Raw genomic sequence first — 27129 nt, 5'->3', positions numbered from 1 at the left:
AAGAATATTGACAGAACATCCAAAGGCACAGGGAAGCCTTGTGTTTGGGGTTTTGTCTATATTCAGTAGTACAATATGAGTTTTAATATTTGAATACACTGCTCCCTGACATTAAGTCCAGCACACTGAAAGTCGTATCTGATTGTTTTTTGGGAACTATGATGAGGGATAAAATTGCTGGTAACAAAACTGTGACTTCAGATTTGAGAGGAAAATGATGTGGAGGTCTGTGTCACCATCTAGTGGTGAAAAGTAGCTTTACGCAGGAATAGAATTACTGTTATGACAATTACTGCTAATATTGCAAATAATAATAAAGTATACTGTACAAATTGTGTTTTTTCTTTCTGTGCAGAATTCATACATACACCAACTGTTATACCATTGGTGGATGTATTGTAGAAGCAGCTCCTGATGCTGAGGATGTTTTCAAGTAGCGGTTTTTCTATTTGACTGATGTTAGAGTTACAGTTCTGCTCTCTTCCACCTCTCTCTTTACCTGTTGTACCTCTTTACCGACATATTTTGAAAACAGAAGTTGAACACTGCATTTCAAATCTTAATCTGTTTGTCCCGTTTAATTAGATGCTTTTTGTTGTGCCAATCTGAAATGAGGACAAGGTATCACATATCCAGGTAAAGAATACAGCCAAGAATAAGCAGTGTTTTAAAATAAACACATTTGTCTTCAAGCTTTCCTCCATTCATAAAGAATGGAGGAAAGCTTTTGGAAAGAGGAATATCTCTAAAGCAAATGAAATTAGAGATGTGACCTCTGACTTTTGTGTTAAATTGTCAAGGGAACGACTAAGGAATCCTTTCTGTTTGGGAAAAAAGTACAATGGAAACAGTACAAAACTAAAGAACTCACCCATTAAACCTTTTGTGTGTGTGTGTGTGTGTGGGTGTGTGTGTGTGTGTGTGTGTGTGTGTGTTTAAACAGCAGCTAATTGAAGCTTAAGTAAATAATTGAGAAGCCCCAAACTGACTCACTGTATGATTAATTCAGTTTATTTTCAGTTAAAGGACTTGAGAGAAAGGTTGCCTGGAGTTTGCTTGCAGCTGTTGTGCACAATTTAAATCAAATGCAAATGATTTAAACATGACTGCTTTCTAAAGTTCACTATCATACATTTAGTACATTTAAAGTAGCTATTAACATTTAATTGTTATTTTTTGCTTTTCATTTTGTTTATAAGTGGTTGACATTGAGCTCTTCTAGGTTTTAGAATAAGAAAAAATATTTAAGCATAAAAAGTAAATGTTGAATTCAAAGAATGTTTACAATGACTGTCCTAACTTACATAACAGTTTTGCATTTATAGTGTTAGTGTCTGATTTTATAAATGTGAGTATTAGCAGGGATGGTATACGGATGTTGACAGAAAAAAATGGCTCTCAAGAAGCTACAAAAAAAATCTGCATATGACTTCATGATGTTATTCTCTGTGAGCTGCAGTCTTTATGATGTGACACTGAAATTTGTTTGCTGCTTTGAGGTGACAGTGGAGTGTGAGCATTCAGGTCACACTGGCATACACTGATTTTTATTTTGTTTCTGTCAAATAAATGTTTTTATTTAGTCCGTTTTTTTCCAATCTAAAAGAATCAAAACACTATACGTTCTGACAGATAGTCCTGGGTTTGTCCTGTTCATTTAAACTTCGTTCATTTTGAACATGCAAGGCGCTGACATCTCTGCCACCTCAGTTGAAATCTTTGTATCCTGATTTACAGTGTGAGTAAATTGTTGGACTTGCAAGTATGATACTACAGGCTGCATCTCACAGCGCAGTGAAGGACAGCTGTATTCTTCTGATCACGGAGACCTGGCTGCATCCAGACGTAGCGGACTCTGCCATCGAGCTAGCAGGCTACACAGTACAGCGCCGCGACAGAACGAAGGACTCCGGTAAGAGCAGAGGAGGAGGCTCTGTGTGTACGTGAACAACACCTGGTTACTAACACAGCGACTGTCATCAGCCATTGCTCCCCAGACCTGGAGTATGTGACTGTTAGATGCAGACCAATATACCTCCCCAGAGAGTTCACCGTAGTCATGGTAACCGCTGTTTACATCCCACCGGATGCTAATGCTAAAACAGCTATTGGACTTTTGCATGGCATAGGGTGACCAGACATCCTCTTTTTCCCGGACATGTCCTACTTTTCAGACCTAAGAAGATGTCCGGGGGGAATTTAAAAATCGTCCGGGATTTTGGTCAACTGCCTCAAAACACATTACATAGCTTACAGTGCATTGTAGGGCACTGCGCACGGCGCTGAGTGTCACGTAATCCCTGAGCCGCGTCAGTGCGGGCAGCCCTGTTCTTAGTCAGAAGATGGCTGTCAGTAGCCAACAACATGCGAAAGCGCAAATGTATATAGTTTTCCCGCTTTTAGACTTTCAGTCCCCCCTCCCCCCACCCCCCACCCCCCCGACACCCGCTGCAGGTTGTCCGGCTTTTCCCAAAGTAAAATATGGTCACCCTAGCATGGCAGCATTAGCCATCTGCAGAGCATCTATCCAGATGCTGTGTACATCATAGCGGGGGACTTCAACCATGCAGACTTGAAGACAGCGCTCCCCAAATTCCACCAGCATGTAAAGTGTGCTTCAAGAGAGGCTAACACTCTGGACAAAGTCTACTCCAACATCAAGCTAGGCTACAGGGCTAGACCACTTCCTCACCTGGGTCAGTCGGATCACCTGTCCCTGCATTTAATTCCTGCTTATGCCCCGCTCAGGAAAACTGCTCCAACCATCACCAAAACCATCAAATCCTGGCCCCAGGATGCAACACAGCAGCTGCAGGACTGTTTCGACAGGACAAACTGGGATGTTTTTGAACATCAGGACCTGGAAGTTTTTACGGACAGTATACTGTGCTATATCAAGAGCTGTATTGACACTGTAGCTGTGGATAAACGCATCTGGGTCTTCCCAAACCAGAAGCCCTGGATGACTCAGGAGGTCCAGCGACTGCTAAAGACCAGGAATACCGCCTTCAGGTCTGGGGACAGGACCGTCTACAGTACAGCCCGAGCTAACTTGAAGAGCGGCATCAGAATGGCTAAATCTGACTACAGGAGGAGGATAGAGGGCTACCTTGACAGCAACAACAGCAGGCAGGTGTGGCAGGGAATCCAGCATCTCACCAACTACAGGACCAACTTCGCAGCTGCGGAAGGCAACGCCACGCTGGCAGAGGAGCTGAACCTCTTCTTTGCCCGCTTTGAGGTGAAGCCAACAGAGGCAGCCACACTACACCAAGCGACCCACAACACCACACTCCTCGTTGTAGAGGAGCACGAGGTGAGGCACACACTGCGGGCTGTCAACCCAAGGAAGGCTGCTGGACCTGATGGCGTCCCTGGACGTGTCCTGAGAGACTGCGCCGATCAGCTGGCTGGAGTCTTCACCAGGATCTTCAACCAGTCCCTAGCCCTGTCTACAGTCCCATCCTGCCTGAAATCTTCCACCATAGTCCCCATACCCAAGAAACCTCACATCTCTTGCCTCAACGACTACCGGCCAGTGGCACTAACCCCTGTGGTGACGAATTGTTTTGAAAAACTCGTCCGGGGTCACATCACAGCACTTCGCCCTCCTGGCTTTGACCACCACGTTCGCCTACAGAGCCAACAGATTCACAGAGGACGCTGTGATCACGGCCCTCCATGCTGCTCTGTCACATCTGGAGCAGCAGGGGAGCTATGTGCAGATGCTCTTTGTAGACTACAGCTCTGCTTTTAATACCATCCTCCTTCACAGACTGGTGGACAAATTGGGGGACCTGGGCCTCCCTCACTCCACCTGCATGTGGATTCTGAGCTTACTGACCAACCGACAGCAGAGAGTTAGGGTGGGAAAACATACATCCACTGCCCTCAGCCTTAGTACTGGCTCTCCACAGGGCTGTGTGCTGAGCCCCCTGCTCTATTGTCTGTACACATACGACTGCACCTCTGCCCACCACAGCAACACCATCATCAAGTTTGCTGATGACACCACAGTGGTGGGGCTCATCTCAGGAGGCGATGAGTCCGCCTCCAGGGGTGAGGTGGAGCAACTGTTGCAGTGGTCCAGGGAGAACAATCTGCTCCTCAACAACTCAAAGACAAAAGAGCTCATAATAGATTACAGGAGGAATAAAACGGACATTACACCACTAACCATTGGGGGAAAATGTGTGGAGAGGGTAGCTGATTTCCGTTTCCTGGGGGTCCACATTGAGCAGGGCCTCACATGGAACATGAACACCTTTGAGCTGATAAAAAAGGCCCAGCAAAGACTGTACTTCCTGAGGGTTCTCAGGAGGAACAACGTCAAGGAGAAGCTGCTGGTGTCCTTCTACAAGTGCTCCATAGAGAGCATACTGACCTACTGTATCTGCGTCTGGTATAACAGCAGCACTACGGCTCAAAGGAAAGCTCTCCAAAGGGTTGTGAATACAGCCCAAAAAATCATTGGCTGCCCTCTCCCCTCACTGGAGGACCTGCACAGTGACCGCTGTCTAAGAAAAGCACAACACATCACAAAGGACACTTCTCACCCTGGACATTCTCTGTTCACACTGCTGCCTTTGGGCAGAAGATACAGAGCAATCAGAACAAGAACCAACCGTCTCAGAGACAGTTTTTACCCGATAGCAATAACAAAACTAAATGCAATCAAAAACAACCATTAATCATCATAAATGATGTATGTGAGAATGTGGCTGTTCTTATTTATTAGTTGTGTTTTTTTTTGGTTGTTTTTTTTTTACCAGTTATTTGTTAATTCTTACATTGTATGTGAATTGTGAGACAGTTATTTTTTGTTTTTAAGAATATGCACTGACTGATGGCACCTTTTAAATTTCGTTGTCCTTGTGACAATGACAGTAAAGATTTATCTCTATCTCTATCTCTATCTCTGTAGCACAAACACACGTTTCTGTTGAAGGAATTGGGGAAAAAAAACAAGACTATATCAATTAAACTTAGAATGCTCAGACGTGGAGAAAACAAAGAACAACCCTGGAGCCTCATGTATGAAAGGGGCAAACTACAAAATGTTTTTTTTACACACGTATCAAGGATGAACTGAATGTGGAAACATGGATTCATGGTTCCTAGAGTTATTGGAACTCCCTCTCCTCACAGAGACAAACAGTACATTTTTGTGAACAAATAAGAAAAAATATGTCCAATTCATCACCACAGAAAAGGCTGTAGTACAGGGGTGGCGAACACGCGGCTCTCGACCAATAAGAATGCGGCTCTTTGCCTGTTACCATATTTTCTATATACTGTGGCTCTTTCCTCGTTTCATGTTTCTTTTCTTCTTTTTTTTTATATTTAAACACACTTAAATCCATCAGGGGTTATTAAAAACAAATAATAATATTTTAAAATTAATAAATTAATTTGACAGATTGGGTGTTTTTTATGAGACGTAAGAGACGTAAGTGACCGCCAATCATATGCGCGGATTACGTCTCATGCCGGGAAATTAGGTAAACATTTTATATGCATGCAGACCGCAGACTTACCTTCTTTGTAAAAATGGCAAAATGCAAAGCTAAACGAAAATATGACGATGAACACAGGACATTTCTGGAAGAATGGGAAGATGCTTACTTTTTTATTGAACGGAATGGCAAATCGCTCTGTTTATTATGCGATACCACGATATCACATTACAAGGCTTCAAACCTTCAGCGTCATTTTAGCACACTCCATGCTAATATTGACAAGGATTTCCCCAAAGGTACTGAACTACGGAAGCAAAAATTGAGCACATTGAAAAGCCAGGTAAAAAGACAGTCTCAAATGTTTCAGCAATTGACCAAGCGTGGAGAAGCTGTGACACTTGCATCCTATAAAGTGGCATGGAATATTGCCCGTGCTAAAAAAAAAGAGCCGCCCTCAAACTGCTGTCGATGTTCTCCTCAACATATGTCTGCGAATCCCTGTTTTCTACCTTGAAACACGTGAAGTCCAAGCATCGGTCCGTTCTGACTGACACTCACGTAAAGGAACTGCTCCGAGTGGCTACAACTGAATACCAACCTGATTTGCAGAGGATTACTAGAAACAAGAGATGCCAGAAATCCCACTGAGATTATCACCCCATCACCTCCAGCAAGGTAAGAAACTCTGTGATGTAGTTTGAAAAAAATACCATTTGACTAAACATGCCTGTGTGAATATTTCAATATTGATCAATTTACATTATACAGGCCCTATCTATGTATCTGAAGTGTGTTCATTAGTTGCGTGTGTCAGAGCGAGGGATAGAGAGAGCAGTGCCTGTGTGGAGAGGGAGGTGTCTGACCTCCAGGGTAGTTGCTGTATTACCTCTGGCTAAGCTGCATTTGATGTGTGTGTTGAGGGTGGACACTTGAGGGTTATGTTGTAAGAAGAGGAGTGTGTTATTAGAAAAATATATGGTTTTAATTATGTGTGTTTGTGTGCGCATGTGTGTGTGTCTGTCTTGGCAGGTCAGCGCGTGGTGTGGCTCTTGGACTTTCACAGTTAAAGATTTCGGCTCTTTGTGTCTAACTTGTTCGCCACCCCTGCTGTAGTAGGTACTGTATGGTGTAACACTGCACCGATTGGAGCAGTGTTACAGCACCAATCGGTGGCGCTGTAACACTGTCACAGAACGGATCAAAAAATACTGGGCATGCTTAAAGAAGACATGTGAAGTAAACGGCAACATTTAGACATTCAAGTTGAACTAGTCTGAACTAAGGACTGATTTTACTGTGCGCTGAGTTTGTGCTGCCTGCCTCCTGGTATTAATACCAAATTGTATCACAACTGTCATTATGAAGCTGCATTGATTTTAGCAGGATTAACTTCCTATGCAGTCAGCTCCTGTATCATTCCTGGAGCTGAAAGAAGCTCTTGGACTGCATACCCACCAGTTATGAATACATAATGCTATACCGATGTTCCTGCTGTAGCATGCTGGAGTGAATTGCACAGTGCACCAGTCTGCCCTGCTGTCCAAGGTCTATATAAATGCTAATGATGGCAGGGCAGTGAAAGGCCACCTCGCTTCTGTCATGTTAATAATACATTTGCCTCAGAGGAAGTTGCAAGGCTGCAGATGAGAGCTGGGCTTTGAAGATCTGACATATTATCTGAAGTAAAATCTCATAAAAAGGCAATGATTCTGCAGAATAAGAGAATCCCCTTAAATCATGTTCACAGCTGTTTCCCGAAAGATGAAGGCAGATAGAGACAGGAGGACTAATGCAAAAGAAAGACATCGCAACCATGGTTGGTTTCTCTTATAGCATTCTGATTTTTAATTAATCCAGTCTGGTCTGTTATAGTAATAGTTATAGTATTTTCTTCAAGTCTTGTGGCATGAATTCTCGCCAAATAATTTATACCAGTTTGTCATGAACTGATTCCCCTCGAGTCAAAGCTGATTTAAAGGTGTAGAAATGTCTTGATGCGTACCAGTTTTCTGTCGCTGTCAACAGATAAGCTGCTACTCTCCCACATGGAAGAGACAAGACATCTTGCAGACTTGCTTGTTAATGCTATTGTAGTTTTACTCATGTAGCCCTTTTGCTCATTGTATCAGAATAATTATTAGAAGCATTTAGCAATCCTTTTAGCTCTGTATGTAACATTTGAGTAAAATTTAAAATCACAGTAATTATGCACACTTGTTCAATAATTGTGCACAGAGACAGGAAAGCTATAATCTTACTTTTTAACTTCGATACATGTGAAGTCTCAGGTTTATTAACATTTTTCATTGGCTGAGAACTCTGGAGTTGTTTCAAAAATATTCCCTAAAAAATACAGCTTTTCGAAAAGTGTACATCATCTGAAATATTCTTTTTTGTTGGTATGAGCCGTGGGTGATCAGATGTCATCAGAAGTGCTAGAGTCCCAGTTAAGTAAGGAGGAGAACAGTGTGCTTAGACCACAGGCTGCCTGCAGAGGAGAGAGAGCTGAGCTCAGAGCAGTGGGAGGACTCCAGCGCCGTGACAACAGCAGTGAGGACACACTCAGATTATCAGCAGGGAGAAGTTCTCCTCCCCGGTCTCAGCCTGCTGCAGCCCCACGCTGCTGCCTCTCCCTGCTCTCTCTGGAGCCAGAGATGTGATGGGGTTTGGATCTGAGCCCAGCCCAGGAGAGGCTTCCTGCAGCGGGGCGTCGGGCTGATGATGGAGCGCCGCTGACCGTAGGGAACTGATCTGTGTCCTCCCACAGGCTCGGTGGGGAATAACCCAGCCAACTGGATCAGCAGGAGATTAAAGCCGCCTTCCTGCACCTCTGCTTCCAGCCCCTCTGCTGCCGGGCTGAAGTGTGGGTGGACTGAGTGTTCAGCTCCGGGTGTCAGGGCAGCTACATGTTGCTGCTGGGCTTCAGTCTGCATTCCCACTTATTGGAGCTGACGGGTCCCATTGCTTCCAGGTTCACACCATGACCTTTTCATGTCTGCCGTGAAAGTGCCAGCCTCCCTGTGACATGGAAAAGTCCAGACTCTACAGACTCATCTATTATTTCATTCTCAATTCCCCCTTGGTGATATATGCAGATGGTGAGTAACTTGAAGCAGACAGTAGAACAACCTGCACCAGCCAGAGCTTCTCTTCTAATGGTAAATCTTAGCCGACACAGTCTGCTGTAGCGTCAAAGCACATCAAATTGCTTTTGTTCTAATGGCTTGATTTGATAAAGTAGAGACAAATTTATTGTGATAATAAAGCTTAAGAATAGCAAAGTCAGGAGAAGTGGAGGTATAGTGTTGGATTTTCAGAAAGTAAATAGATCCAGTTTCAGTTAAAAGCTACTTATGCATCTACTGTTTTCCTCTTCATGCATGGAACCGAAGCCACGTTCACTGAAGTCCCGAAGGATGTGAGTGTTGGGGAAGGAGAGGACGTGGAGATGCCCTGCGCCTTCAAAGCCCTCAGCTCTGCTCCCATGTCTTTGGAAATTCAGTGGTGGTACATCAAGATGGACGGCCCCAAAGAAGGACCTGATGAGCTGCAGAACAGGGCCAAGGTACCTGCAGCCCCGCCTGGTCCGTCAGACATTCCTAAGACATGTCAAACATGTCCCAAGAAACGTGTTCCCCAAAATAACAGGTCTACTTTTAGACTTCTGACAAACTTCTAAAAATATAGAAAATAGATCAAATAGCTACCAGTTTCAGCTTTCATAACTATGGATCATTTTGACATTTTTAAACATATCTTCAGCAACAGTATGCCCCCTACCACAAAATATACAGTATCTCTATAGATTAAGAAAGTCCAGACAGTTTTTAGTGTTTGAAGCTTTAACCTGTTTAAAGGGACAGGATTATGTAAGATTGATTTTTTTTTAGCTTTACGTCATGTTATAATGTTATTCCCTCATTATAAACATACCTGAAATGTTGCTTTGTTTCTTTCATGCATGTTTGAGAAATCCTTTAATTTCCATGGCAACCATTCAGTTGTGCAAAACATTTCCAAGCTACTGAGCGTCTGCCTCACAGGCCACCCCGTCTTTGTGACTCTTAAATTCAGCTCCTTCTAGCCAGAATCTATTAGCAAACACCTGGTGAAACTTCGATCTGCTGATCTCATTATACAAACTGCTTCTCAGAGCAACGCTGAGAAAAACATTGTTAAAGGGTTAATAGAGCAGCCATGTTGTCATGACTTCCTGGTGGTGGAGTTTCAGAAAGAGCAGGAATTTTCAAAGAGACAAAGGTCCAATGTCAAGGCATGAAATAATAAGGTCAAATTTATTTTAAATCATATTTGATATAAAAAAAACATTTTTATGCTAATTGAAGGTAACATAGTTACTCAATTGTGCTATAAGATGGCACTATGATCCTGGAAAATACATAATACTGCCCCTTTAAGCAGTTGTTCCAAGACAACAGCTTTCCAGTTTATCTCCATCCTAACATTGTCATATGTTCCACTGTTGCTGCATCTGTTTGACCTGAGACAAGTGAGTACCAGGACAATACCATCCTGACTGCAGGAAGGGCCCTTGTATCAGTAACCATCACATTCAGACCCTCCACTTGATGGCATAATGATGAGATGCTGCAGCAAGATACTCTTCCCTGCACCGTCACAAATAAACTGGATTAGATTTTTTTGCCAACTCATTGGTCTGGGAGATACAGTCACATCTGCAACATTTCTTCTGTTGTTGTTTCCAGTTAACAAAATGCAAATCCAGTTTGAAATTCCTTCAACAAGGTCTTTAGGTTTTGTTTGTTTGTTTGTTTTTATTTATGTACAAACTGTTTCTGTTTAATTCAATATGCTTCTGTCGTTTCAGGGCAGCTTAAGAGAAGCTACAAAAATAAGTGTAAGTGACCACTTTTATAAAACTGAGCAAAACAAGCTAGAAAAATATCGCTCCAAGTAAACAGTAACTATGTTTATTAAAGAGATGAGTTTGAGATTTGGCATCAGCGCCTCATTTCATTCTTTATTTACCCATTTCTGCTAACATAACTTTTCTCCTACTTTTAAACTTGCTCAGGTCCAGTTGTTATATTTTAGTCAAGGAAAAGGTTCATTCTGAGGTTTTGTGAGAATGACTGTCAGTCAACAAAGTATCATGATTTGATGCTGGAGCCTCCCTCCTTCCACCCAGTCAGAACATGAAGAGCAACGCTCATTAAGCCCATGATTAATGGCTCCTAAAACCAGCTGTTATCCAAACATTAGCCAGTTTTGTAATACTTCCACATGTCTCTGCCTTGGGCTTTCAGACTGTGCGTGTTCAGGGGAACGCCATCTCCCACCGCCTCAGCCTGTCTAAAGTGAAGAAGGAGGATGGGGGGGTGTATGAGTGCCGTGTGTCTGATCTGTGGGCTGAAGAGGATCAGGACTTTACAGTTCATGCTACGCTGACCATCACTGCGGGAGGCGGCATGGTGGCAGAGGAGGCTGTGTCACACATTCAGAACCGCTGGTCGCTAAGGAATACCAATGCAGCTCTGGGAGGGGGCCAAGTGGGAGGAGTCACTTCCAAACCTAGCCAAGGACTGACAGGAGGATCCAGGGAAGGGCAGGAGAAGCAACGGGTTCCTCAGCTGGTCCAGTCTGACCTCCTGCCCTCCGTGTCGTCCACCACTACTACCTCAGTGGCCAAGTCCGCCGCCTCCCAGCTGGCGGGGAGCGCAGCAGTCCTCTGGGACAGAGCTGGTGAGTACTGGAAGGTCGACTGGGCCTGAAACAGAGCCGCAGTACCAAGATTATCACCAGATATCTGGATAACCAGAAACACACACACAGTTCATCTCTCTATTTTCACAAGGACTTTGTGTCGGCTCTCATTCATTTTCATTCATTTCTTAAACCAAACCATGAGCCTTACACTAAACCAGTTTATTCCAAATGTAATCTAATCAATTTTAATCATAATTTTTCATCCTCTTTTTTATCACAAACTCTTATCTGTTTTTCAATCATTATTATAAAATATGAGTTAAGATAATTAATTAAAATATTATTTGCCATCTATTTGCCATTATTTCTCATCTTTCTGATTGGCAGCCAGTCAAATTTATCCAGCTGCTTTCCTCCTCAAGCTAGTATAGCTTCTAGACAAGCCAGAGACCCCTGAGACCTCATGTTCAACCAAAATCAGAAGGTCTGAGGCAATAACTATTGAGTAGTGAGTAAAAGTGATAAAAAAATTCAAAAAGTTGATGTTTCTTTACATATTTTGAAGCATTGTCTGTGTGTTTGTAAAGGGGTCCCAGGCCAGATTCTTCTGCTGTTTGGGGGCCATAGCATGGACAAATTTGGGGACCCACCCTGTACCAGTACATGCCTAACCCCGACCTAACCTAAGCTCAATTCACACCTTAGTGCTTGGGGCCCAGGCTTTGGGCCCCATAAGGGGCTTGCGATCCCCACAATTGTTGGAAAAATGGTCCTCGCAATGTATCAAATTCAACCCCCCCCCCCACCCCCCACACACACACACACATACGCCGACACTCAACAAATAGTGTGACTACGTTGTTCTGTCTGCTCTTGTTCTGTTGTAGAAAATAAAATTTAATGTGTGCCTTTGTTACCTTGATAAGAGCTTGTTAGCTTTGAGTTGTAGTGAAACGCAGGCGCTAAATCTGCATGAATCTTTCTTCATGCAGACCTTTTCCAGAACTCTGTCACATTTCAAACCTTTTGGTCAAGGAGGAAAGCTGTAGTTCACTTGTATATAAATGTTTGCAACCTATTTCTATCCACCTGTGCCAGCAGCAGAGCAGATGGTATGAGGCTGAGGGTTGTAATCTACCACCTCATTGCTTTCTCCTGCCCTACTTCTGTTTTTTGGAGCATGCTCACAAATAATTAAAACTCTAAGCAGGCTTGTAGATTTTTGTCCGGCAGGCTGCTGAGGCAAAGAGCCACCAGTCTGGGAGAAAAATCAAACAGATATTAAAATACTAAAGATCAGGAGTGTCCAAAGTGTGGCCCGGGGGCCATTTGTGGCCCTTGAAATGATTTTGATCAGTCCCCCAGCCACAAGTTAAGAACATTAAAAATGTAGCCAAAAAAATAGAAGATAACTAATGACACCCAAAATTGTTGATATTGTCTGTTTTTAGTTGTTGTTTTTTTTTTTTTTTTAAATAAAAACGCTTTTTTATGTTTTGAGTCTTTAACAATTTATAGGTTTCATTAAAGAAAAATTAGAATAAACACATTTTTGCAGTTTTTAGTAAATGAATTGTGTGGCCTGCTGAAACTTGCCAGTTGTGGCCCCAGGGACACAAAGTTTGTGCACCACTGCTGTAAGTTGTCATGATGGATCCAGCCTTGGCTCACTCAGGTGTTCATGCCTCCATCTTGTTTCTGTGTGTTGCTGGATGACTGAGGCCAGTGAAAGGTGCTGCCCTGTGTGCTGAAGCCCTTCCAGGGGTCAGAGCAGGAGCAGCAGCTCCCACTGACATGACCAGTTCTCATTTTAGCTACAGTTTTTGGAGAGTTTTTTTTATTTTTTTTTAAACTACTTTTATTTTGAAAAATATCAATGTACGCCTTTGTTTACTTCATTCCAGAAAATATGTTTTACACAGGTCTGCAGTTCAATCATCTCCTGTTACTTCAACTGTACCGTTAGCACTAGCACTGTTAAAGTTCTATCACCTCTTGATGCAAGCTGGCTATTGTTAGATGTCAGTGGGACTGATGTTAGCTCGTCCAGTTTTCAGCAGGCTGCACTAGTGGTTCACTTTGTTTATTGTTGGAGTATGCTGTGCAGTGGGTTGCTATCGGTAACCAGGACACTGCTTCTGTTGCTACTCAGAAGAAGCACTAGAAACAGCTCTGGGGGAAATAATATTTTATTGCAAAGGCAAGGAATGGGGTTGAAAGTACACTAATCCTTCGTTCCATACTCTGCATATTTTATCATTTCTGACAAAAAAGTTCAACATCCAAGTATAAACTGAACTAATGAAACAGGACAGAATTTAAAGGGAATGTTAACACTCATCTGTGTTCTCTCATGTCTCTCTCAGTCTTTGTATTAACATCAAAGTAACTATAGATGCAAATCATTGGCAGATATTTTATAACCAGGGAAGGGCAGGAGAAGAAGGGGGTTCTCCAGGGTTCATAGTGAAATAAATTAATTTGTGAAATAATTGATTTCACAAATTATTTATTTGTGAAATAAATAATATTTATTTCACAAATATTATTTTGTGAAATAATATTTGACGTGTTTACAGCTAATAGATTTATTCAACTAGGATCCTGCCAACCATTTTTTTTACTTAGCAATATCTACTTATGCAGGCACTTTGAGATGTTGGTGTTTTGTGTGACCTGGAACTCTGCTGCTGTACTTGTTGTAGGTATTCTCTGTTTCAATCAGCAAATGGAAAATACCTTACTGTTAAATACTTGTGTTTTCATTTCATCAGATTGGTCCCCAACAATCAAACTTCCCCTTTCCCTGGGAATAAAATTGTCTAAATCTTCAAAAATAAATACTAAGGTTTATCTTTTTTCTCAGAACAAAAATCATCTTGTGTACATTTGAACTCTGTACCAAAATAAGACTATACAGCTCCCATGTGATCACTGTTCATTTATGTAACCTGCATCTGTTATTTGTGCTCTGGATGATTACTGAAGCGGAGCATAAACGCTTACAGCCCCAACAGTTTTGGCCTTAAGTTTCAGGGACTGACAGCAGTGATGGAACCTTTACTGCCTCATCAATTGGTGTTGATTTAGGCAGCAATGAAGAATGATGGGATGGAATCTATTTACAATATGTATTTGTTTAATTTAATTAGCTAAAGATGGACAGTATGCAGGGATGAAATGCATGCAAATGCAGGCGAAGGCTGATTTCCAATACTTGCCCCCCTCCCAGGTGATACTGGTCGAACATCATAAAAAATATTAAATTAGTGGCTATTATGCATCTTTAAAAATATTACAATCTATGATAAAGTGATTGGTCAACGACAAGAGAGAAAACACAACTTTCCAGCTATTTAGATAGCAGCAAATTTCATATCTCTCTTCATATCTCACCACAGTGAGTCATCCTCCTCCATCTAACTCTGGCTTCTCCTCCATGTCCTCTAACTTCATCCATGTCTCCTCTTTGTTTCCTGGCAGCTGCATCTCTAATGTTTGCATGCATACTGTATATTCTGGCAAATATCGGTCAAAACAAAAGTGACCTAGTGTAACTTGGAGCACAGATTTGTAGGCAACTGAACCAAAATGGCTGATCATGGTCTTTGCTTTAATCCTTATCCAGATGATCCTGCGCTGCCCTCTTTGATCCACATAAATTATTGTGGCTTATGAATCAGCAGTTTCCTCCCCCACTCCTCTTCTTTTACTGTTTTACGATGTGCTGCATGAACATGGCAGTTCACTTGTTGGCTTTGCCACTAATTGTGGATTTTTATGGATAAAAAATCTATTGTTCTCTGTTTATGGATCAGAAGACATCATTAGGCTTCCTTGTCATGATTTGTTTTCTTATTTAATGAACTGAATTGCTCCTCTATCAGCATCCATTAATCACAACCAGACAACAACTCATCTGCATGTGAATGTTGATGTTTCATTTTTTAATGTGGACCTTCCAACTGAGCTGTAGAGAGTTGTTACCTCACAGCGTACAGCAGCAGCTGTCTGGCAATGAGACTTTGCTAGAACCCTAACCCTTTTTATTTTCAGAAAGTTTACGTGTACATAAACAGGTGCAAACCTGATCAACGTGCACACGGGACTGCATCAGCAAGTCCTGTGGAGAATAGCAGGCACAAGAAAAAAAGTTCAAAACACTGGGAGAGGGAAATACAAATATAATGACTTACCATCTGCAATTTATTAAACCTAACCAGATTGTATTGGTGTTTTGCGTCTGTATTGAGGATGTTTGAAAAACAGGTGCAAACTGGGACACAAACACATCAAAAAGGAAGGCATAAATACAGTTATAGAAGGCAAATATTTCTAACATTTAAAGAATACTGAGTAAAAATATTAAAATATAATATATCCTACAGCAGTGCATATTTTGAGCTGCATAATTACTAAGTGATTCCAGTGCACCAACACACCATTATGTTGTGATGCACTGCAGCGTGTCTGTAAAGCCTACAGAAGGAAAAGCTGGTGAAGATGTTATTCTTCTGCTGCATGTTCCACAAATTGAATGGGACAGATTAATGCAGCCAGACTGCTGACAATACTTATGCAATTAAACCAAAACACAAAACACCACGACTAAAGTTTAATATTAGGGTACTTAAACAAAACTGAACATTAACAAAAAACATCATAGATCCACATGGATGTTGAAGATAAAGCAAATAAAAAGAACCGTCCTGTGAGGAAGAGTTCCCCCCAACTCAACGTCCCTTTACGACGGACATATTAACTTTGTAATAAATTATAATGGGCGTACCTTAGTGTATAATGTTTGGTCAGGTCAGTAATGTCACTTATTCCCAAAATGTCATGTTAGATTGGATTTAAGATTGGAAAACATGTGGAGGGATGAGAGTTAAATACATCTGTTTAGATATTTATATTTAGTGATATTTAAAAGTTTTTATTGTTGAGTTGTTTCATATTGAAACGTTCTCTTATTATTATTATACCTCCAGCATAGTGATTTTTAGCTTCATCTTTTTGTTATTACACCTGTTCTCCAACACGCTTCATGAGGACAGCCAGTAGCACAACCTGAATGAAACGCAGGAAAACTTCCTCTGTGAATGCTTTGATTGGTCAGGAGAAGTGTCTTCAGCAGTTTTTCCTCTGAACGGTGATTTGGAAGTGTTTGTCATCAGATCAACTGGCAAAACTGAAGGGTTATTTCAGCTCACAGGTCCCTGGAAAATAACCTCTGACACAGTGAGCAATCATGGAAGGTTCTGCTAAAAAAAATACAGGAACTGTTACTTTTTTGCAACGTCATCTGATTGTCACAAAAGTGCTGGGAGGAAAGAGCAGTGTAGGAGAGACGGGCTGCTGTGTGTCTCAAAGTACCTCTCACATTTTTATCTTTCCTCTTTAATCCATTACTACTGTACCCTGCTCTGTTTAGGGTACAAACATCTGGAGAGCAAGTTGTCTGTCTCCATGAAGATCCACATCAGTCAGGGCAACATGGTGAATCATTTATCTCTGGTAAAAATGAAAAGCTTCACCTAAGTTGTCAACTTGTCCTGGTATTTTAAGAACACAAAGGCTCAACTGAATTTAGAAACAACTGCTGACTAACTACAACGCTAAAACTGAATAAAAAGCACTGAGTGGACTTGCAGGCTCAAATGACACATTCTCCACAAGACTAGAGCACATTTTATGCTAACATTAGCATTAGCTTCACAGACAGAGTCCCCGAGGTCCTGATTCAGAGTTTTTAGTTGACAGATTAACAAAACGATCTGGTGGAAACACACAGGACAGTCTGCTCTCTGTCTGATCAAGCTGAACTCAACATATTCTCAGTTTCAGCTTGCTGATGTTAGCCCAATAGCCTTTGGCATCTATCATCCCCATTTCACTGTACTTTTAGGTGGCAATAGTTGCACAGATGAATGTCATTATATTTGAGTGGTGGTTCCTGACAGCTGACCTGAGATAAAATGCCAGCCATCTTTGGACTGCTATTTTTATCGCTTATTTTTAATTTCTTCATTCTTAATGTCAACTTTCATGATTATGTAACTACTGCTGTGCAAAGTTAACTATACTTAACATTCAATTCTGATGTGGCATTCTGATGTGGATGTACATATCTAGTCACTAGAATCATGTTTCATTTAGTAGCTGAAATAAATATTTTCTAATTTAATGAACAGAACAGTTTTCTGCTCCCACGGGAAAGTTTGCTCTTTCACCGAGGCGGCAAGAAGAAAGTTTGTTCTGTCCATGATGTTTCATGCTTCAGAAGAACTCAAATGTAGAACTCAACATATTCTCACAAATCCATTAAATTGCAGTATTTATATATAAAAGTCGTCTGAAGGCACACAAGAAAAAAAGGTTTTGGCTTAGATGTTGTGTCAGGAAACAGCTTCAACAACTCCCAACGATGCAAAAACAGAAAGAGATTTACATTCCTGGAGGAGAGAACACATTTCTGTGTTCTTACACACTCTGTATTGGCTGTAAGAGTCAAGATGTAGAAAGAGGATGATTTTTTTTTTTTTTTTTTTCAAAAAAACCAAACATGCTCGAAAACTGATAATAAATATATTAAGATTCAACTATTTGGACAAATAAGATCAATGACAGAACCAGACTGTAGTGGCACTCTGCGTCCCAAAAGTTCGTTGTACCACCTTTGCAGTTTGTCTAACAACAAATATTTGAATCACTCGACTGAAACCAAGTCTTCTTTTATGATGTTTACTTAAAGAACTCCAAAAGTACACTTACAGAAAAATGAAAGGCTCGGTACAGATTGGTCAAAAAATTGTGTTGCTTCCACCGTATCCAACTGCAATCTGCCCTCAAACGTGCATATGGGCAATATTAATGTTATGCATTACGTAGTGGAAGCCAAAATTACTTTTCACAATAAAAGTATCCCTTTATATTAACTAAGTTATACATTCTAGAAAATATACTCATCATGGATTTCTTAAAATTAAATTAAGCATATTTATACATTTTTAATCTAAATTATTATTCTATATGAATTTCCCATTAACTGGCTCTTACACAGACCATGTGCAAACACAACTAACTACTATTTCAGGTACATTTACCTGTATTGATTCTAATCAGTAGCTTAAGAAACCCATCAAACTGCATTGAAGCTTCAGTTGAATTGCTCAATAGGAAATGAAGTATTTGGAAATATATAAGAATAGCTCAAAACACAGTGTTTCTGTAGGTAGCACACCTTCATGACTGATGATTCATCCCTAACTTTGACCTAGCAGGGAGCATGTAAACCATAATAAGGGCCCCAAAATAGACCCATGAGGAACACCAAAATGTAGATGACTTCAGAAATATCTACAATTTATAACTGCAACACAAAATGAATGATCAGAGATATGAAAAAAAGCTAATTTTAATACATCGGCTCAATAACTCAACCTGTTAAGCATTATCTAATTAACAGAAAGTCACATTGAGAATTGTGCATTTGCTACTTTCAATTTGAACAAAATCAGCACTACCAAATATGTACTTTGAAAAAAAGGAAAATATCCTGTTACTTGATTGGTTTTTTAAAAATGTATTCTCCAAAGAATCCTTTTTAACACAACCAAAATTAAAACTTTAATATAATATAAAATTTAACTTTAACTTTAGCATTTAAATTCATTGTGATTAAAAGACCTTGATGAGTCTTATTATAGCATTATTATAGTTGGACACTGAATCTATGAATATCATTTAAAAAACCTTTTACTATAATGCATTAGTGAAGGTTTTGTAGTCTGGGAAGAGGACAAATGTTGCACAGAGAGACACAATCAGACTGACAGCAGCAATGCTGTATTTAGCTGCTGTGTTGAATCTCACTTGGCAGCTGCTTCAGTCCTCTATCTGTGTGTGTGTGTGTGTGTGTGTGTGTGTGTGTGTGTGTGTGTGTGTGTGTGTGTGTGTGTGCGTGTGTGCGTGTGTGCGTGTGTGCGTGTGTGTGTGTGTGTGTGTGTGTGTGTGTGTGTGTGTGCGTGTGTGCGTGTGCGTGTGCGTGTGTGTAAAGGCAATGCTTTGATATGCTCTCTGGGACACTTCATCTGAAACATAAGAGGAATTATGATCAAGTCATGTGTTTTATATATTACATGGATGAGTCAGGGAGCGTCTGGATGACATTCCTGCTACTGACACATCCACTTCTGTCATCTGTCTTGGTAAAGCACATAGATTTATTAAGCTCCCACTCATTACAAATCCTTACCTTTCAAAGTACGGATTTGTTGTATCAAATTTTTCTAGTAATATTTTAGGAGTGTGAAATCTTGAAATAATTTATAATTTCCCCTCATTTCATTCATTCTATCATGTGTAGTGGTACCTGAGTATCTGCTGGACTTAGACAAAGTTCAAACTATGCCAATTCTTGTTCCAGAACTCAACTTTTCATTTGCTAAACTTAGACAGGAATGAAGAATTGCTCTGATAATGCAGATATTTAATCAGTTGCCCGGTAACAAGAAGATCCCAGCCAGGGCCCGTCTCTGCATGCATGTGTGGTTTCTCCCAGCTTCCCCATCATCCAGGACTCTGCATTTTAGCTCAAGTAGCCACTCTAATTTGCTAATTTACTACTATGTGACTGCAGGTTTGTTGTCCTGTGTTTTTATGTTGCCCTGTGATGAACCCAGACTTCCCATATAGAGTGCTGATTGTGAACTATGCTGTTAAAAATCTGTTCCTCATGAATTGAGAATTAGCTTAACTCATTCCAGAAAGATACTCTATTCTAGCTTGTTTTTCATTTTGCTAGCTTATAAAGAATTAATAATTTGTGAATTAATAATTAAGTAATAATTAATAAATTGTCAATTATTAAAGTAGCAGACAAGTTGAAATCTGTCTGCTGCTTTAATCAGGTGGCTTGTCATTATTTAGCAGAAACTGGCAGATCATGTTTCACTGAAAAACCAAGTGGTGGAGATTTTGCTCTTTTTCCTGAGATCGTCCCGGCCCAAAGTCACCAGCATCCACAACAACATTTTGAAGAAAGCTGGATAACATGAGTTCTAACATTTAATTTCCCTCTATGATTCATAAAGTATTTTTGAATTGAATTGAATTGGCTTCTTTTTACAAAGCAGATGACACTAAATACAAAAATAACAGAGGAAACCCACCTGCACAGACACTCCTAATAGCTTTATGATCAATATCATGATTAACTCCATCAGAAAGTTTTTTCTAAATTAATCCGTGATGCTGAACTGTAAAAAAATAAATTAAAGAGAAAGAATACAATGATACATCACTTTTAATAGATTCATAGGAGACATTAAAGTAAGCATTTCGTTAGACAATGAGTAGAACAAAAATAACAGGAACAACAGGGAGGTAGTGGGATTGGACATGATTTAACAGGTATTGACAGGAGGAACCAGCAAGGAGGAACTGAGAATGAGTTTTATATATACTGGGGAGGTTGATTACTAAAGAAGGAACGGATGACTGATTAGAAAAGGGTTCTGGGTGTGAAGGGAGAGAGCAGAAGGCAGACTGAGGAGAGTGTGAGAGAGAGAGACAAAGAGAGAGTACTACAGGGGATGAGGGAGAGTACACAGAGAACAGGAAATAAATCTAACACTAAAGAATAACTAGACAAAAATTAAACTACAGTAACAAAATATAACTACACACAAGAAATAAACATAAATCACAAAGAAGGACAGAACTAAAGTAAAACAGAAGTACAGAAAGAAAGAGACCAAGGAACAAAGAATAATTAAAAAAATTTAAAACAACTCAGGATCCTAACGCAGTGTTTGTTTCTCATTAATGTAGAGACAGTGTAAAGTTGACTCACATCATTTCAGTGTGTTCTAATGCTTTTCCCTTGTCTTTGTCTTTCATTCAGCCAGTAGCATGATGAGCACTATGGACCCTCTCTGCTTCATCACTCTTCTTTTCTTGCATAAACTCATATTTATACTGTTGGCCCACTGAAGAAACTCTGCAGAATTGCAGTTGGGCTTGCAGGTTTTCACTTTCAAAACCAAACTGAAACCAAGCAACAATCAGAGACCAGCAGGGAGAGACGGGTCCAGCTGTGGGAGCCAAGCACAGATGGGAGACAGATCTGCCATGTTTATGTAGCAGCAGGACCGGTGACTGTTAAGAATGTGGACAAGAGACACCAGCTTAGAGAATAAAGACAGCATCAGTACAGTTCCACATGGAGCCAGAGCAGCAGAATGGATGTGGTCTGCTTCACACTTTCTCATGTTCTTGTCAGCCTCTCCACTGTGTGACCATCAGAGGACTGAAAGCCAGCTCTTCATCTGTAAGGGGATGCTCATATTCATTGTTTTGGGGACAAGAGACTTCCACCATTCTTTGTTCTTATTTTCTCTAAAGACTGAAGTTTAATTAGCATGGCATATCATTTCTGATGTCTATTTCTCCACAGCTTCATCACACCTCCTCAGTAAACACACCTACTGTTCAAAATGTGTTTGAGTTTAACGTCTACCCATTTCTCCACAAATACATTTACACTAGTCTTCCCATTACTCTGTTCCACAATGAAAACAAATTTGTGATAACACATTTTCAGCAAGATGCACCTTAGTATTGTTATTATCAAATACTTCCTACAATGTCTTTTTTTTATTGAACTTATGGTGATCAGTGACACACTTCATCTCGTTGACACATAGATTTATTGATAATTTGCACCAGCTATTTAGATGAAGGCTAATATAATAAAATATTACAAACATATTAAGTTAATGTCTTTCCTTGAATCACAAGATGAGATATCACCCATCCTTTCTTTGGTGTTTCCTTTACCTCAGTACTTCTCTGCAGTAACCATTTTATATGAGAGAAACTTTGTGATTATGCATCAGTTTTCAGTGAACATTTGGCATTGCTATGACACTCAGAAATGAGTTAAGTTCAGTTTCGTTTAATTAGGTACACAAGCATGCCACTGACCATGTATTCCAAGGAGCTGCCAGGGGTGGAAAGGTTAGTAGAACAGATAGGTTACAACACCAGAATTGGAATGAAAAGCATCAAACAGCCCATCAGAACAATGAATTGACTTTAGCAGGCACATCAGATGTCTCATAGACACATTAAACAGCTTCACTAACGCTTGAACAGGTTCCCCTTGTCATGATGTCATTCAGTTGTTTTGTCCAGTTGCTCAGCATGGTTTGCCCAAAGATTATTTGGGCAAACCAAATAATCAAGCATCATGGTACCGCAGGTCATGCCTGCCATCTAGGCACAGATACTGAACTGTTAGCAACACGTTGTGTCTCTTTGCACAAAGTCTTCAGCAACTTTGGTTTAATGTTTCATGGACTGACTGTGATTCACAGAACATCAGAGATGGCAGCATCTGGAGTAATGCCATAATCCAGAGTGATGGACTGATGAGTGCTGCATCACTCATACCATTTCATCATGCATTACCATAGATCGTGAGATGTGTGCATGTCATAGTCCCATCAGGAGGTGCTTGCACACCTTCCGGTTCCTAAGACAAATTCTTGTTACAATTTCTTAGCCAGAAACTGATTTTCTAGAAACAGCCAAATTCTCTCTGGACTTAGATCTGCTGTATCTCAATGACGGGGTTACAATGACTACTATCTACACAGAGTCACAGCTGAGAGGGTCCAACACCCTAACCAACCTGGGGGCCAGACTAGGACCATTAGTGTACCCACACTTTGCAATACATGGAGGGTCAATGTTTCACATGCAGTGTGGAGTAGATCGAGCATTCAGATATCCAGAGTGCCAACCCAAAGTATGGATGAAGAGAACCATCTGTTTTAATCTCAAAAGAACCCAAGAAAGAGGAAGAATGGTGGATGATAGAGCCACAAGAGAGTTGCTGATGTCATCTTCCATGGACTATGCCACTGATCTGGGCAGGTTTAAAGGGAACTGCAATGAAGTTGGGCTTCTGGAAGGAGATCTTTAAACTGCAGAGTTAGTGAGGTGATAAGTAGAGTACAATTCAATTAAATTTATTGATGTGGCACCAATTCACAACAAATGTCTCAAGGCACAAAAATGTAATTTCAATTCAGTACATTACAATTGATCCAAGTAATTAAACAGTGAATTAGTATGCTTTGTGTTTACTGAATACTTGATGTACCTTAGGGGACTACTGCCCTGGTAAAAACCAGACCCTTGCTCAATGCTTTGGTTTTGACAGAGACTCTGGACCAGGGGTGGAAATTAGTACCACTGGCAAAATGCTGGTAAAAGAATGAAGTGGCGTGTAAATTTGAGCAAGTTCAAATTTACCCAATTTGCCCAACCTGTGGCAGGTTGGCAAATTGAACAGAAGAAAAGACAGTTCAGTTTGAACTCCCATCCAGGGGAGGAGTGGCCATCTGGCGAATAGACTGATGTCCATAAATGAAGTGGCCCCAAACTGCCATAATTTAACAAAAAAAAGTATATTAAATATTATATTAATTGCCCGCGACAGCCCATTGGTCAATTTTATTGACAGACATTGGGTTTCTCCGATGAAATGACTCAGTCCTACTTAGTCTGCCCCTAACCCTAACCCTAACCCTCCCCTTTCCTCTGCTGGTCTATATTTTCCCATTTCAGCTAACCAGTTACATTAGACCAGGGGTGTCAAGCTCCAGTTCTCAAGGGCCGCTGTCCTGCAACTTTTAGATGTGCCTCTGCTGCACCACACCTGAATAGAATAATTAGGTCATTAAGACTCTGGAGAACTGATCTACACAAGGAGGAGGTAATTAAACCATTTCATTCCAGTGTTTTGTATCTGTGGCACATCTAAAAATTGCAGGACACCGGCCCTCGAGGACTGGAGTTTGACACCTGTGCATTAGACACACCCTAGTGGAGAATAATCAGCTAATGTATTTACTCTTGTCACCAAAGCTGACAATATGTTTTCAAAGTAGCTCTTTTAAATGTTTGTCAAATGGTTTTAAATTTCCAAGATTTTGTGCAGGGAAAAATCAGTTCATAATATTGTATGTTCTGCATATGCTAAAAGGGTGACATTAAACATCCTTGCTGGGAGATTAGGAGACTTAATAAGATAGATAGGGTTGTCAGGAGGTGACTCAATTTGCAGCTTTTCAGATTACCACAGGACCAGAGAGCAAATATCATGTCAGACTGAGGCAGAAGCTGCAGACTCACCGCTGAACTAATCTCATCCCATGGAAGCTGAGCCAAGCAGTTAGAATATGACTAACCTGCACCTTACATAACCCAGAATGATATTTCATCAAGCATATCCAATAACCAGTGCCTGAGGAAGCTTTCAGTGTGTTATGTGCAGCCGGCCTCTGAAAGCTATCTAAGCTGCCAAGGGTTCACTGTAGATTTTATTATTATATTATAGCATATATATATATATATATATATATATATATATATATATATATATATATATATATATATATATATATATATATAGAGAGAGAGAGAGAGAGAGAGAGAGAGAGAGAGAGAGAGAGAGAGAGAGAGAGAGAGAGAGAGAGCAGTTGAGAAGGAAACAGTGGGACAGTTTAAGCACAATGATGATGCCACAGTGAACATCTGGCACTCAAGCAAACAGTGCAGCTCACATATCAGGCAGGGCCTCTGGTCTTTGCACTAATCTGATTGGATTCCAGGTTACAGAAGGTCAGAAAGGATAACAGAGTGGTCGGCTGCAGCAAATGCACAAACACACCAGCAATATATAAAGTGGACTGATCCTTCACCTAAATAGCAGTTCCAATACAACTCAGTATTTATGCTCTTTAACTTGAGAATGTATTTATGACCCAAAAATTGAAGTGGGTAAGTATGTTTATTTTTTATGTACGTACAGTTAAATCTTCCAATTATTATAATTGCTGTTATTATTATGCCTCTGTGTGGATTCTTGTAAAAGAAGGGTAATATTGTAGTTTGACTTGAACCTTTCAGTATAATCCTCCCACTGGTGAAGCTTGCGCCATCACTGGCTTCCTTCCATCACTGGCTTCCTTCCATCACTGGCTTCCTTCAGTGGCCTGTCAGAATAGTCCTGTGCCATGCGGCGGACATGTGATCCGTTTGCACTTTTTCTTGATTTTGACTTCACCAATACCAGATTATGTCTTCTTATAACAGACAACAAGATAATCTCTACTACAAACTCTACCATTGGTGAGAGAAAAAAACCCTCTTTGTATAAATTAAGGAATTCAAACAGTATGTAGAAAGTAAGTAAAGCACGACAATTTCTACAGGATCTATTTCATTTTGGTCACTTTTTTAAAGTAAAATATGAAAAATAAATGAAAAAAAAAGTTGTATATTTCTAGGAAAATTTATTTAAGGTCCATAATTTCATGTTATATATTATTTTATGTTATACTAAATTCATTTCCACTATACTTTGATGGCATGACCACTTAATTAAAGGATTATTCCTGTTTAATGTTAATGTTTTGTTCTTCAAAACCTTTTATCCATCCAGCCATCTAGTTTTTATATTTGCCTGAATCGGGCCATAGCATTCCTCGTGCCGCTAACCTGAGGCTGTGCTTGGAGCACTGGTTGTCTGGTAGTCTGAGGTTGATCTGTTTCGTCTGTATTTCTTCTCTTTCTCCTCTCACTAACCACGAAAAAAGGTAAAGGCAACATTGTCCTTAGAAACTGGTGAGATGCTATTTGTTTATCTCGGCTGCTAGCGCTAAACTTCTGACAATGTGATGCTGAGCCATTAGTTTCGGCCTTTCATCAGTCCATTGGCCTTCCTTGCCTGTACACAGTTTTGTCATATATCTTGGTTGTTAGAGAATTCTAATTTAACAAATGATTTTTGAAATAGAATTTATTTAGAAAATACTGTTGTACTTTCCATTTTACTTTGCATTGTGAACTGGTTATTTGAACCAATCCACAATCTGTTGTTCTTTGTTGGCTTTATAGCTACTTTAGTCTCATTTCCAGTTCCTCATAACCTCTGCCCTATCCCCGTCTGACAGATATTCTACATATCAAAGCTGAACTGCATTTTATTTCATTAGATAATTCTTTCAGCTTTATTCTTCTTTGTCCCTTTTGTCCTTTGTACTGGTATTATTCAGAGGTATTCGGAGTTAGTTTTTTCTTATTCATTGCCAAGTCAAAAAGTACCTCAACTGAAAATGTTACTCAGTTGCACATCATTGTGGATACACCCTTTTCAATTACTGCACAATATTTTATGTTGGAATTTTGCCCATACTGTTTATGTTGATGTTATATTTTTATTATTATTATTATTATTATTATTATTATTATTATTATTATTATTATTATTATTATTTATATATCTATGTACTTTTATCTTTGTCTGAACCTACATGCCTCAGTATTCTGTTATGCTGCTGTTTCTATGTATGTTAACTGGAAGCTTAAGTATTTGTTAATAAATACTTCATAAATGTTAATAAATAAAGTTTTATAATTTGGAGAGATGTTCATTCTGCAGGTACAGGATGTCCAACATCAGGTTATTTTAGTGTTTTCTCTGGTTCAACACACTTGAATCTAAAAATGGTGTTATTTTTAGATTCAAGTGGCAGGCATCATTTAGTTAAGCCTGGTTATCAGGCTATATGCGTGGAGTGCTTGCTGTTTGACAACTCCAGTGAGCAAATTTCACAAGGCACCAGATTAACTTAGAGACTGATAGCTGTTTGTTTTTAAATTTGCATAATCAAGTAGTGACCTGACTTGTTAGCTTTGATTAAAAACCCTAATTTTGCTTTTATTTTACTTTATTTTGGATTTAAGTAATAATTATTCCTAACCAAACCAAATTATTGTTGCACAACATAGATTAAATACGAGACGAAGCATCAAAAAGGCTAATCAGCAATTCTAAGGAGCATTTGATTAACGTAAAGAGAATTGATTTTTCTCTGGTGATTATTGAGGAGGGTATAACTATTTT

At 40.0% G+C, this 27129-nt stretch overlaps 1 protein-coding gene across 3 annotated transcripts; it reads left to right on the top strand.

The window, feature by feature from the left end:
* Positions 1-5476: 5476 nt before the first annotated feature.
* vstm2b (V-set and transmembrane domain containing 2B) lies at positions 5477-23834 on the top strand. Of its 3 annotated transcripts, none has more exons than XM_023331712.1 (6): positions 5477-6134; positions 8227-8557; positions 8852-9024; positions 10309-10338; positions 10748-11183; positions 21055-23834. In XM_023331712.1, the coding sequence occupies exons 2-6, from the start codon at positions 8485-8487 to the stop codon at positions 21141-21143; spliced, it is 801 nt and encodes a 266-aa protein (XP_023187480.1). In that variant the 5' UTR covers positions 5477-6134; positions 8227-8484; the 3' UTR covers positions 21144-23834. The 3 variants fall into 3 exon arrangements, with proteins under 3 accessions (XP_023187480.1, XP_023187479.1, XP_023187482.1); XM_023331711.1 differs by having other exon boundaries at positions 6489-8557; XM_023331714.1 differs by lacking the exon at positions 8227-8557.
* The last annotated feature ends 3295 nt before the right edge of the window (positions 23835-27129 follow it).

Source organism: Xiphophorus maculatus, chromosome 4 (genome assembly GCF_002775205.1).
Source record: "Xiphophorus maculatus strain JP 163 A chromosome 4, X_maculatus-5.0-male, whole genome shotgun sequence".
NCBI classification, from domain to species: domain Eukaryota; kingdom Metazoa; phylum Chordata; class Actinopteri; order Cyprinodontiformes; family Poeciliidae; genus Xiphophorus; species Xiphophorus maculatus.
This window is presented reverse-complemented; position numbering and strand designations above follow the sequence as displayed.

Excerpts from the sequence above, each read along its gene's own strand:
- vstm2b (XM_023331712.1), top strand. The coding sequence starts at position 8,485 with ATGGAAAAGTCCAGACTCTACAGACTCATCTATTATTTCATTCTCAAT. Across the intron at positions 9,025-10,308 it reads AGCTGCAGAACAGGGCCAAG|GGCAGCTTAAGAGAAGCTAC; the intron begins GTACCTGCAGCC and ends CTGTCGTTTCAG. Across the intron at positions 11,184-21,054 it reads AGTCCTCTGGGACAGAGCTG|CCAGTAGCATGATGAGCACT; the intron begins GTGAGTACTGGA and ends TCTTTCATTCAG.